At 39.6% G+C, this 15,778-nt stretch overlaps 1 protein-coding gene across 1 annotated transcript; it reads left to right on the top strand.

Moving 5' to 3' along the window:
- Positions 1-3,177: 3,177 nt before the first annotated feature.
- On the top strand, positions 3,178-14,951 carry LOC135530884 (protein BUD31 homolog). The gene is made up of 4 exons (XM_064959056.1): positions 3,178-3,382; positions 5,851-5,973; positions 7,711-7,877; positions 14,703-14,951. Exons 1-4 carry the CDS (start codon positions 3,289-3,291, stop codon positions 14,751-14,753), a joined length of 435 nt encoding a protein of 144 aa, XP_064815128.1. The 5' UTR covers positions 3,178-3,288; the 3' UTR covers positions 14,754-14,951.
- The last annotated feature ends 827 nt before the right edge of the window (positions 14,952-15,778 follow it).

The following is a 15,778-nucleotide window of genomic DNA, read 5'->3' on the forward strand; positions in this document are numbered from 1 at the left end:
GAACTCTAACATTTGACCTGGAGGGGGGTTAAAAGGCCGACTAATCGATCTCTGAGAGAGTCTGGATGTGAACTTGCTAGAAGATGCCGACCCGATAGCTTGTTTACACAGAACTGCACTGGGGTCAGAATGCAACCATGGTTACATTAAGCTCCCCATTGAGCGAGTGTGAGATATGGGCTGGAAAAGGGTAATGCAATGGGATAAGCCACCGTACTCCAAATGCAGTTAACCCACTGTTCCCAGGCCGTCATTGAAAATAAAAATTTGTTCTTAACTGACTTGCCTAGTTAAAAAAAGGTTAAATTAAAATAAAAAATTCACACTACTTGTTTTGGGGAAAACTGCCATATTTATCCTCATGCGTCAGCCAATCAGCTCTTTTGTTGTTCAACACAAACATGTCATTTCATGATGGCTGTTGTGAATACTGCTAGTTAGCATGAGGACGAAAAGGGAAGTGTTTTTCTGGGGGGGGGGAGCGGTATTTAAAAGGTTTTTAATGTTATTTTACTTTTTGACCCACAAGCCAGCCAGTCCTTCATCACTCCGAAGAAAAGGAAAACTCAACATACTGTTTGAGTTGCATAAATTTGAATCTGGTATCAGGATAAATATAACAATGAGTCACCAATTGTATACTATGTATTTTTTATTAGCTAAGTAAAAAATGGCAAATGCAACTTTCGTATGTACGGGCTCTCTGTAATACCACGCAGGGCAGAACAGGGAGCTGACAGGATGTACGTAAACAGCTGTTCTTAAACTGTGATAGACATTGTCCCAGCCCGTCTGTTGGCCTATCACAGTAGAGGCTGAGCGTGGTTTAGACGTCCCCGCCTCTTGGCGCTTCTTGGAGTCCTCCCACCGTCGATGTATAGATCCTTACTGTTCTGGTATCACAGCCGAGTTATAATAGTTGCTCAGTTCCTGCTATTGTGTTGTTCAGTATTTTTCCATCTCAGTTAAACCTCATGATGACCACCCCTCCCTATACCTGATCAACCACAACTTTGTAAGATACAGCAAGTCACACCATGTGCTCAATATTGTTACATACAAACACAAGGACAAAGCATCTGCTGGGCTGTTATCTACAGTTTTGCAACATTCAGGTCACACCATGTTACTCAGTTCTTGTCACACACACAAACAGGCAAGTAGATGTAGCAAGCAGTTGTTTACTCTCATGATGATGCTCAAGTGCACAAATGCAGATACTCCACACAGCCAACATCAGATAATATTTAATCATATATATATATATATATATATATATATATATATATGGTAATGGCTATAATGTAAAATACAGGATCCCACAATACTGCCGTATCTGTTAACCAGCCTCGTTCCAGGGTGCGCATGATTTACATCCTGGGGTAGCCCGTTTCACCCAGGAAGGGATCTTTTTTTTATTGTCAGGGTTTAGATCTTTAGTGAGTGTATGTCAGAGAACACATGATGAAATGGGCACAGACAACAGCACAAAGGGCAAGAAGGTAGAGACAATAATACATCATGCAAGATCGCTACAACTGTCAGTAAGAATGTCCATGATCGAGTCTTTGAATGAAGAGATGGAGATAAAACTGTCCAGTTTGAGTGTTTACATGTCCTTTATCAAGTAAAATCACTACCTATTCTCTCAGGTATGGACCCCCCCCCCCCAACTCCTCTCTGTCTTCCACACTGAAATCCTCCTCTCTACGTCCTCTCTGTCTTCTACACTGAAATCCTCCTCTCTAACTCCTCTCTGTCTTCTACACTGAAATCCTCCTCTCTAACTCCTCTCTGTCTTCTACACTGAAATCCTCCTCTCTACGTCCTCTCTGTCTTCTACACTGAAATCCTCCTCTCTAACTCCTCTCTGTCTTCTACACTGAAATCCTCCTCTCTAACTCCTCTCTGTCTTCTACACTGAAATCCTCCTCTCTAACTCCTCTCTGTCTTCTACACTGAAATCCTCTTCTCTAACTCCTCTCTGTCTTCTACACTGAAATCCTCCTCTCTAACTCCTCTCTGTCTTCTACATTGAAATCCTCTTCTCTAACTCCTGTCTGTCTTCTACAGTGAAACGACTGGACAGGAGAAAACAGAATACACCACGTTTACATCCCGTTATCAGATGTCTAGGATGGAGAAGAGAAGGGGATGGAAGAGGAGGCCAGAAGAGGGGCGGGACCCAGGGTTCCAGAGCATCAAATTCCTGATGCATTGTGGGTATATTGACTGTGACTGATGTAAAAAAATAATAATAATGAGTAGTTATTTATGATACAGCCTTTTGTCAGAAAAATAACCAAATAAATAAATGGACCCGTCTAACCTGTTGTTGGTATTATATCAGTCAAATATAATCATGATTTAACTACACTGAACCAAAATAGAAACGCAACATGCAACCATTTCAAAGATTTTTACTAAGTTACACTTCATATATGGAAATAAGTCAATTGAAATCAATGCCTTAGGCCCTAATCTATGGATTTCACATGACTGAGAATACAGATATGCATCTGTCGGTCACAGACACACATTAAAAAGAAAGGTAGGGGTGTGGATCAGAACCAGTCAGTATCTGGTGTGACCACCATTTCCTTCACGCTGCATGACACCTCCTTTGCATACAGTTGATCAGGCTGTTGATTGGGGCCCGGGAAATTTTATCAAACTCCTCTTCAATGGCTGTGAGAAGTTGCTGGATATTGGCGGGAACTGGAACATACTGTCGTACAAGTTGATCAAGAGCATCTGAACACTTTTTTCCCCCCGAGCTCCTCGTTGTTTTGAACGCACTGAAGTCGGAGATTTCCGAGTTCCCAGTTGTTTTGAACGCACTGAAGTCGGAGATTTCCGAGTTCCCGGTTGTTTTGAACGCACTGAAGTCGGAGATTTCCGAGTTCTCGGTTGTTTTGAATGCACTGAAGTTGGGGTTTCCCGAGTTCCCAGTTGTTTTGAAAGCACTGAAGTCGGATATTTCCGAGTTCCCAGTTGTTTTGAACGCACTGAAGTCGGAGATTTCCGAGTTCCCTGTTGTTTTGAACTCACTGATGTCGGAGATTTTCGAGTTCCCGGTTGTTGTGAACGCGGCAAAAGCCCCAATTGAATGAAATAGAATTGAGTGACGTACATATCGTGCGAGGATCGAGCTGAAAGACCTCTGGAAGTGTGACGTCAATAAGAAGCGACGGTAAGCAGGCCTACGAAATCAATACACAAAAATAGGACGGGGGAGAAATAAGGTTTTGTTGTTTTTGGTTAAATAAATCCGTTTGATTCAACGCTATGCCGAAAGTGAAAAGGAGCAGGAAACCACCTCCAGATGGCTGGGAGTTGATTGAACCGACATTGGACGAATTAGACCAAAAAATGAGAGAAGGTAATTTTAGCTAGGTAATGTTAGCCACCTAAGCTAGTTAAGTCCGTACTAAACGAGGCTCCGTTAACATCATGTCTACACAATGTTAACATTTGTTTAGGATATTTAACCAGTCAACTAGTACTCATTTCGCTAGCTATGTTACCAAGCTGTTGTATGAATCTGACTTGGATCATTCCTGTTTTATGGTATGACGAGCTGTGACAGCCAGATGCCTACCGCTGTCTGCCGTTAACTTATTTACTCGCGTTTCGTTTTTCCTATTGTGTGTTCTTGTTCAGATACCCTCGAAAATAATGACCCAAAATGTTGACGTTATATAGGTAGCTTATAAGTTACTTATAACTTACACTGAATAAAAATATAAACGCAACATGCAACACATTTAAAAAAAAATGTTACTGAGTTACATTTACATTTACATTTAAGTCATTTAGCAGACGCTCTTATCCAGAGCGACTTACAAATTGGTGAATTCACCTTCTGACATCCAGTGGAACAGCCACTTTACAATAGTGCATCTAAATCATTAAGGGGGGGGGTGGTGAGAAGGATTACTTATCCTATCCCAGGTATTCCTTGAAGAGGTGGGGTTTCAGGTGTCTCCGGAAGGTGGTGATTGACTCCGCTGTCCTGGCGTCGTGAGGGAGTTTGTTCCACCATTGGGGGGCCAGAGCAGCGAACAGTTTTGACTGGGCTGAGCGGGAGTTCATATATAATGAAATTCTGAAATTGAAATAAATTATTTAGGCCCTAATCTGTGGATTTCACATGACAGGGAATACAGATGTGCATCTGTTGGCCAGTCAGTATCTGGTGTGACCCGTTTGTCTCATGCAACGTGACACGTCTCCTTCTCATAGAGTTGATCAGGCTGTTGATTCTGGCCTGTTGTAATGTTGTCCCACTTCTCTTCAATGGCTGTGAGAAGTTGCTGGATATTGGCGGGAACTGGAACATGCTGTCAATCCAGAGCATCCCAAACGTGCTCAATGGGTGACATGTCTGGTGAGTATGCAGGCCATGGAGGAACTGGGACATGTTCAGCTTCCAGGAATTGTGTAGAGATCCTTGCGACATGAGGCCGTACATTATCATGCTGAAACATGAGGTGATGGCGGCGAATGAATGGCGCAACAATGGGCCTCAGGATCTCGTCACGGGTATCTCTGTGAATTCAAATTGCCATCAATAAAATGCAATTGAGTTCGTTGTATGTAGCTTATGCCTGCCCATACGGCAGGGGCGGCAGGGTAGCCTAGTGGTTAGAGCGTTGGACTAGTAACCGGAAGGTTGCGAGTTCAAACCCCCGAGCTGACAAGGTACAAATTTGTTCTTAACTGACTTGCCTGGTTAAATAAAGGTAAAAATAAATAAAAAATACCATAACCCCACTGCCACCATGGGGCACTCTGTTCACTACGTTGACATCAGCAAACTGCTCGCCCCCACGATGCCATACACGCTGTCGGCCATCTGCCCGGTACAGTTGAAACCAGGATTCATCCGTGAAGAGCACAATTCTCCAGCATACCAGTCGAAGATGAGCATTTGCCCACTGAAGTTGGTTACGAAGCCGAACTGCAGTCAGATCGAGACCCTGGTGAGGACAACGGGCACGCAGATGACAGTTTCTGACAGTTTGTGGAGAAATTCTTTAGCTGTGCAAACGTACAGTTTCATCAAGTCTCCGGGTGGCTGGTCTCAGACAATCCCACATGTAAAGAAGCCGGATGTGGAGGACCTGGGCTGGTTTGTGGGTGTTAAGCTGGTTGGACACACTGCCAAATTCTCTAAAATGACGGAGGTGGCTTATGGTAGAGGAATGAATATTGAATTCTCTGGAAACAGCTCGGGTGGACATTCCTGCAGTCAGCATGCCAATTTGCACGCTCCCTCAACTTGAGACACCTGTGGTGTTGTGTGACAGAACTGCACATTTTAGAGTGGCCTTTTATTATCCCCAGCGCAAGGTGCACCTGTGTAATGAGCATGCTGTTTTAATCAGCTTCTTGATATGCCACACCTGTCAGGTGGATGGATTATCTTGGCAAAGGAGAAATGCTCACTAACAGGGAGGTAAATAAAGTTGTGCACAATTTGAACGTTTTTTAAATTATTTTTTTTTATTTTTTTTTATTAATGGAACATTTCTGGAATTTATAAAATAATAATAATTTCAGGTCATGGGACATGGGACTTTACATGTTGCATTTTATATTGTTGTTCAGTATAGTTAGTTTAGCAACCAATTTGTAAGTCGCTCTGGATAAGAGCGTCTGCTAAATGACTTAAATGTAAATGTAACCAGCCAGCTAGTAGCTACTTAGCTAGCTACAATATAAAGGTGATGTATGAATGGGAATCTTGGATAATGTGAATCTTGGATAATGGTTATCTTGGATAATGTGAATCTTGGATAATTCCTGTATTGTATTTGATGACGAGCTGTGATTGTCTCCTTCCAGCCGAGACGGAGCCTCATGAGGGAAAGCGGAAGGTGGAGTCCCTGTGGCCGATATTCAGACTGCATCATCAGAGGAGCAGATATATCTTCGACTTGTTCTACAAGAGGAAGGCCATCAGCAGAGGTAGATGTTATATAAGAGGAAGGCCGTCAGCAGAGGTAGATGTTATATAAGAGGAAGGCCGTCAGCAGAGGTAGATGTTATATAAGAGGAAGGCCGTCAGCAGAGGTAGATGTTATATAAGAGGAAGGCCGTCAGCAGAGGTAGATGTTATATAAGAGGAAGGCCGTCAGCAGAGGTAGATGTTATATAAGAGGAAGGCCGTCAGCAGAGGTAGATGTTATATAAGAGGAAGGCCGTCAGCAGAGGTAGATGTTATATAAGAGGAAGGCCGTCAGCAGAGGTAGATGTTATATAAGAGGAAGGCCGTCAGCAGAGGTAGATGTTATATAAGAGGAAGGCCGTCAGCAGAGGTAGATGTTATATAAGAGGAAGGCCGTCAGCAGAGGTAGATGTTATATAAGAGGAAGGCCGTCAGCAGAGGTAGATGTTATATAAGAGGAAGGCCGTCAGCAGAGGTAGATGTTATATAAGAGGAAGGCCGTCAGCAGAGGTAGATGTTATATAAGAGGAAGGCCGTCAGCAGAGGTAGATGTTACTGTTATATAAGAGGAAGGCTGTCAGCAGAGGTAGATGTTACTGTTATATAAGAGGAAGGCCGTCAGCAGAGATAGATGTTATATAAGAGGAAGGCCGTCAGCAGAGATAGATGTTATATAAGAGGAAGGCCGTCAGCAGAGGTAGATGTTATATAAGAGGAAGGCCGTCAGCAGAGGTAGATGTTACTGTTATATAAGAGGAAGGCCGTCAGCAGAGGTAGATGTTATATAAGAGGAAGGCCGTCAGCAGAGGTAGATGTTACTGTTATATAAGAGGAAGGCCGTCAGCAGAGGTAGATGTTATATAAGAGGAAGGCCGTCAGCAGAGGTAGATGTTACTGTTATATAAGAGGAAGGCCGTCAGCAGAGGTAGATGTTACTGTTATATAAGAGGAAGGCCGTCAGCAGAGATAGATGTTATATAAGAGGAAGGCCGTCAGCAGAGGTAGATGTTATATAAGAGGAAGGCCGTCAGCAGAGGTAGATGTTACTGTTATATAAGAGGAAGGCCGTCAGCAGAGGTAGATGTTACTGTTATATAAGAGGAAGGCCGTCAGCAGAGGTAGATATTACTGTTATATAAGAGGAAGGCCGTCAGCAGAGGTAGATGTTACTGTTATATAAGAGGAAGGCCGTCAGCAGAGGTCCTGTCGTGACCTCCAGGACAGGCTCCTGTAGTGACCTCCAGGACAGGCTCCTGTAGTGACCTCCAGGACAGGCTCCTGTAGTGACCTCCAGGACAGGCTCTTGTAGTGACCTCCAGGACAGGCTCCTGTAGTGACCTCCAGGACAGGCTCCTGTAGTGACCTCCAGGACAGGCTCCTGTAGTGACCTCCAGGACAGGCTCCCGTAGTGACCTCCAGGACAGGCTCCCGTAGTGACCTCCAGGACAGGCTCCCGTAGTGACCTCCAGGACAGGCTCCCGTAGTGACCTCCAGGACAGGCTCCCGTAGTGACCTCCAGGACAGGCTCCTGTAGTGACCTCCAGGACAGGGTTAATGTTAAGTTGGCTTATTTTTTGGGTTTGGTTTTTAGGTGTAATGCTCTGTGTCTGTGTGTCTGTGTGTCTGTGTGTCTGTGTGTCTGTGTGTCTGTGTGTCTGTGTGTCTGTGTGTGTGTGTCTGTGTGTGTGTGTGTGTGTGTGTGTGTGTGTGTGTGTGTGTGTGTGTGTGTGTGTGTCTGTGTGTGTGTGTGTATATAGAGCTGTATGACTATTGTATAAAGGAGAGTTATGCTGATAAGAACCTGATCGCTAAGTGGAAGAAACAGGGATACGAGAACCTGTGCTGCCTTCGCTGCATCCAGACACGAGACACCAACTTTGGAACCAACTGCATCTGTAGAGTTCCCAAGAGCAAGCTGGAGGTGGTGAGTACTACTACACAATACTATAGTACTACTATAGTTCTACTACACTACCATATCAATACACTGTGCATCTGTAGAGTCCCCAAGAGCAAGCTGGAGGTGGTGAGTACTGCAACACAATACTATACCATATCAATACACTGTACATCTGTAGAGTTCCCAAGAGCAAACTGGAGGTGGTGAGTACTACTACACAATACTATAGTACTACTATAGTTCTACTACACTACCATATCAATACACTGTACATCTGTAGAGTTCCCAAGAGCAAGCTGGAGGTGGTGAGTACAACTACACAATACTATAGTACTACTATAGTACTACTACACTACCATATCAATACACTGTACATCTGTAGAGTTCCCAAGAGCAAGCTGGAGGTGGTGAGTACAACTACACAATACTATAGTACTACTACACAATACTATAGTACTACTATAGTACTACTACACTACCATATCAATACACTGTACATCTGTAGAGTCCCCAAGAGCAAACTGGAGGTGGTGAGTACAACTACACAATACTATAGTACTACTATAGTACTACTACACTACCATATCAATACACTGTACATCTGTAGAGTTCCCAAGAGCAAACTGGAGGTGGTGAGTACTACTACACAATACTATAGTACTACTACACTACCATATCAATACACTGTACATCTGTAGAGTTCCCAAGAGCAAACTGGAGGTGGTGAGTACTACTACACAATACTATAGTACTACTACACTACCATATCAATACACTGTGCATCTGTAGAGTCCCCAAGAGCAAACTGGAGGTGGTGAGTACAACTACACAATACTATAGTACTACTATAGTACTACTACACTACCATATCAATACACTGTACATCTGTAGAGTCCCCAAGAGCAAGCTGGAGGTGGTGAGTACTACTACACAATACTATAGTACTACTATAGTACTACTACACTACCATATCAATACACTGTACATCTGTAGAGTCCCCAAGAGCAAACTGGAGGTGGTGAGTACAACTACACAATACTATAGTACTACTATAGTACTACTACACTACCATATCATACACTGTACATCTGTAGAGTTCCCAAGAGCAAACTGGAGGTGGTGAGTACTACTACACAATACTATAGTACTACTACACTACCATATCAATACACTGTACATCTGTAGAGTTCCCAAGAGCAAATTGGAGGTGGTGAGTACTACTACACAATACTATAGTACTACTACACTACCATATCAATACACTGTACATCTGTAGAGTTCCCAAGAGCAAACTGGAGGTGGTGAGTACTACTACACAATACTATAGTAATACTACACTACCATATCAATACACTGTACATCTGTAGAGTTCCCAAGAGCAAGCTGGAGGTGGTGAGTACTGCAACACAATACTATAGTACTACTACACAATACTATAGTACTACTACACAATACTATAGTACTACTACACTAGTATACCATATCATTACACTGTACATCTGTAGAGTCCCCAAGAGCAAGCTGGAGGTGGTGAGTACTGCAACACAATACTATAGTACTACTACACAATACTATACCATATCAGTTCAAGAGCAAACTGCTATACAATATACTACTACACTATAATACTACTACACTAGCTAAATGACTTAAATGTAAATGTAATAATACTACTACACTATAATACCACTACACTATAATACTACTGCACTATAATACCACTACACTATAATACTACTGCACTATAATACTACTGCACTATAATACTACTGCACTGTAATACTACTGCACTATAATACTACTACACTATAATACTACTACACTATAATACTACTACACTATAATACCACTGCACTATAATACTACTGCACTATAATACTATAATACTACTACACTATAATACTACTACACTATAATACCACTACACTATAATACTACTGCACTGTAGTACTACCACACTATAATACTACTACACTATAATACTACTACACTATAATACTGCTGCACTATAATACTACTACACTATAATACTGCTGCACTATAATACCACTACACTATAATACTACTACACTATAATACTATACTACTGCAATATAATACTACTGCACTATAATACTACTGTACCATAATACTACTACACTATAATACTATACTACACTATAATACTATACTACTGCACTATAATACCACTACACTATAATACTACTACACTATAATACTACTATACTATAATACTGCTACACTGTAGTACTACTGCACTATAATACTACTGCACTATAATACTACTACACTATAATACTACTACACTATAATACTACACTGTAGTACTACTACACTGTAATACTACTGCTCTATAATACTACTACACTATAATACTACTACACTATAATCCTAATACACTATAATACTATAATACTGCTACACTGTAGTACTACTGCACTATAATACTATAATACTACGGCATTATAATACTGTAATACTACTGCACTATAATACTATAATACTACTGCACTATAATACTACTACACTATAATACTATTGCACTGTAGTACTACTACACTATAATACTACTACACTTTAATACCACTACACTATAATACTACTACACTATAATACCACTGCACTATAATACCACTACACTATAATACTACTGCACTATAATACTACTGAACTATAATACTACTGCACTATAATTCTACTGCACTATAATTCTACTACACTATAATACTACTACACTATAATACCACTACACTATAATACTACTACACTATAATACTACTACACTATAATACCACTACACTATAATACCACTACACTATAATACCACTGCACTATAATACTACTGCACTATAATACTATAATATTACTGCACTATAATACTACTACACTATAATACCACTACACTATAATACCACTACACTATAATACCACTGCACTATAATACTACTACACTATAATACTACTACACTATAATACCACTACACTATAATACCACTGCACTATAATACCACTGCACTATAATACTACTGCACTATAATACTATAATACTACTGCACTATAATACTACTACACTATAATACCACTACACTATAATTCTACTACACTATAATACTATAATACCACTACACTATAATACCACTACACTATAATACTACTGCACTATAATACTACTACACTATAATACCACTACACTATAATACCACTACACTATAATACCACTGCACTATAATACTACTGCACTATAATACTATAATATTACTGCACTATAATACTACTACACTATAATACCACTGCACTATAATACCACTACACTATAATACCACTACACTATAATACCACTACACTATAATACTACTGCACTATAATACTACTACACTATAATACCACTACACTATAATACCACTACACTATAATACCACTGCACTATAATACTACTGCACTATAATACTATAATACTACTGCACTATAATACTACTACACTATAATACCACTACACTATAATTCTACTACACTATAATACTATAATACCACTACACTATAATACCACTACACTATAATTCTACTGCACTATACTACTGCACTATAATACTACTACATTATAATACTACTACACTATAATACTATAATACTACTACACTATAATACTATAATACTACTGCACTATAATACCACTGCACTAACACATCACTACTACACTATAATACTACTACACTATAATGCTATAATACCACTACACTATAATACTACTGCACTATAATACTACTACACTATAATACCACTGCACTCTAATACTACTATACTATATTACTACTACACTATATTACCACTGCACTCTAATACTCCTACATTATAATACTACTATACTACTACTACACTATAATACTATAATACTACTGCACTATAACACATCACTACTACACTATAATACTACTGCACTATAATACTACTACACTATAATACTACTGCATTACACTAATACTACACTCTAATACTCCCACATTATAATGCTACTATACTATATTACTACTACACTATAATACTACTGCACTATAACACATCACTACTACACTATAATACTACTACACTATAATACTATAATACTACTGCACTATAATACTACTGCACTATAATACTATAATGCTACTGCACTATAATGCTACTGCACTATAATGCTACTGCACTATAATACTACTGCACTATAATACTACTACAATATAATACTACACTGTAGTACTACTACACTATAATACTACTGCACTATAATACTATAATACTCCTACATTATATTATTACTGCACTATAATACTACTGCACTATAATACTGCTACACTATAATACCACTGCACTCTAATACTCCTACATTATAATACTACTATACTATATTACTACTACACTATAATACTATAATACTACTGCACTATAACACATCACTACTACACTATAATACTACTGCACTCTAATACTACTGCATTACACTAATACTACGCTCTAATACTCCCACATTATAATACTACTATACTATATTACTACTACACTATAATACTACTGCACTATAACACATCACTACTACACTATAATACTACTACACTATAATACTACTGCACTATAATACTACTGCACTATAATACTATAATGCTACTGCACTATAATACTACTGCACTATAATACTACTGCACTATAATACTACTGCACTAATACTACTGCACTATAATACTATAATGCTACTGCACTATAATACTACTGCACTACAATAATACTACACTCTAATACTCCTCCTACATTATAATACTACTATACTATATTACTACTACACTATTGCTACTACACTCTAATACTCCTACATTATAATACTACTACACTATATTACTACTACACTATAATACCACTACACTCTAATACTCCTACATTATAATACTACTATACTATATTACTACTACACTATTGCTACTACACTATAATACTACTGCACTATAATACTATAATGCTACTGCACTATAATACTACTGCACTACAATAATACTACACTCTAATACTCCTCCTACATTATAATACTACTATACTATATTACTACTACACTATTGCTACTACACTCTAATACTCCTACATTATAATACTACTATACTATATTACTACTACACTATAATACCACTGCACTATAATACCACTACACTATAATACTACTGCACTATAATACCACTGCACTATAATACCACTACACTCTAATACTCCTACATTATAATACTACTACACTATAATACCACTACACTATAATACTACTGCACTATAATACTACTACACTATAATACCACTACACTATAATACTACTACACTATAATACCACTACACTATAATACTCCTACATTATAATACCACTACACTATAATACCACTACACTATAATACTACTACACTATAATACTACTACACTATAATACTACTACACTATAATACTACTACACTATAATACCACTACACTCTAATACTCCTACATTATAATACTACTACACTATAATACCACTACACTATAATACTACTGCACTATAATACTACTACACTATATTACTACTACACTATATTACTACTACACTATAATACCACTACACTATAATACTACTACACTATAATACTACTACACTATAATACTACTGCACTATAATACTACTACACTATAATACCACTACACTATAATACTACTACACTATAATACCACTACACTATAATACCACTGCACTATAATACTACTACACTATAATACCACTACACTATAATACTACTACACTATAATACCACTGCACTATAATACTACTACACTATAATACCACTACACTATAATACCACTACACTATAATACCACTACACTATAATACCACTACACTATAATACTACTGCACTATAATACTACTACACTATAATACCACTACACTATAATACTACTACACTATAATACTACTGCACTATAATACCACTGCACTATAATACTACTACACTATAATACCACTACACTATAATACCACTACACTATAATACCACTACACTATAATACTACTGCACTATAATACTACTACACTATAATACTACTGCACTATAATTCTACTACACTATAATACCACTACACTATAATACCACTACACTCTAATACTCCTACATTATAATACTACTATACTATATTACTACTGCTCTACAATAGTACTACTACACTATAATACTATAATACCACTACATTATATTACTACTACACTATAATACTACTACACTATAATACTCCTACATTATATTACTACTACACTATAATACCACTATAATACTACTACACTACAATAATTCTACACTCTAATACTCCTACATTATAATACTACTATACTATATTACTACTACACTATATTGCTACAACAATATAGTCATTTTATATCTCACACACACCTGAGGTGTGTTCATTAGTGCACACCATAGCAAAACATTTTGCAACGAAAACGATGGTTCCTTATTGGACAAATTCACGTTTGTTCCTTTCCGATTTCAGTTGCGAGTTGGTTAACCCCTCTGTCTCTCTCTGTCTCTTTCTCTCTGTCTCTTTCTCTCTGTCTGTCTTTCTCTCTCTCTGTCTCTCTGTCTCTGTCTCTCCCTCTCTCTCTCTCTGTCTCTCCCTCTCTCTCTCTCTGTCTCTCCCTCTCTCTCTCTGTCTCTCCCTCTCTCTCTCTGTCTCTCCCTCTCTCTCTCTGTCTCTCCCTCTCTCTCTCTGTCTCTCCCTCTCTGTCTCTCTCTGTCTCTCTCTGTCTCTCTCTCTATGTCTCTGTCTCTCTCTCCCCCCCTCTCTCTCTATGTCTCTGTCTCTCTCTCTCCCTCTCTACAGGGGAGGATTATAGAGTGCACCCACTGTGGCTGCCGAGGCTGCTCGGGCTGAATCGTCAGGATCATCGCCTGCCTGTTCTACTCTGGCTCGTCTGGTCAGGTCTGGATCGCCTGGCTGTTTTGCTGTGGGGATCGTCTCGCCTGGCCTGGTCGTTCTGTTCTGGATCATCAGTTATTTTCTATGGGACATCAGGGCTCATCTACTCCACCTGTGTGCTTCATTACCCTGGAGTGTCTAATCTCAAATACACCCCCTACTCTCTACCCCTACTCTCTACCCCCCCACTCTCTAGCCCACTACTCTCTGCCCCCTACTCCCTACTCTCTGCCCCCTACTCTCTACCCCCTACTCTCTACCCCCTACTCTCTAGCCCCCTACTCTCTAGCCCCTACTCTCTAGCCCCCTACTCTCTAGCCCCTACTCTCTACCCCCTACTTTCTAGCCCCTACTCTCTGCCCCCCTACTCCCTACTCTCTAGCCCCTACTCTCTACCCCCCTACTCCCTAGTCTCTCTGCCCCCTACTCTCTGCCCACTACTCTCTAGCCTCTACTCCCCGTATAGGGGTGTCTTTGTGATTGGGCAAGGTTATTGTTACCATTCCAGCTGTTTAGTACACACGGTGGCCATTATTAAGTGCTATTGTACCTCATTTACAATGAAGAGGGCTGTGGGAGAGCGAAGGGTGGGATGGGAGCCTTTTTCTGCTGTTGAACATGTCATTGCTTTCAACCCGATGAATCTTGTTTTGTTTGTACCTTTTTTTATCATTTCAATTAAAACTCTCTTGTTTTAAATAATGCCGTCTGTGTGATTGCAACGGGTGGGTCTGAACCAGGGTGTCCCACGTTGGAGAAACCGAGCGCCTTGACCATCAGACCAAGAGGTCAATGTGAATTCACATGGCACGGCTGCTTCATCAGACCAAGAGGTCAATGTGAATTCACATGGCACGGCTGCCTCATCAGACCATCAGACCAAGAGGTCAATGTGAATTCACATGGCACGGCTGCCTCATCAGACCATCAGACCAAGAGGTCAATGTGAATTCACATGGCACGGCTGCCTCATCAGACCA

This window comes from Oncorhynchus masou, unplaced genomic scaffold (assembly GCF_036934945.1).
Source record: "Oncorhynchus masou masou isolate Uvic2021 unplaced genomic scaffold, UVic_Omas_1.1 unplaced_scaffold_1450, whole genome shotgun sequence".
Lineage (NCBI taxonomy): Eukaryota > Metazoa > Chordata > Actinopteri > Salmoniformes > Salmonidae > Oncorhynchus > Oncorhynchus masou.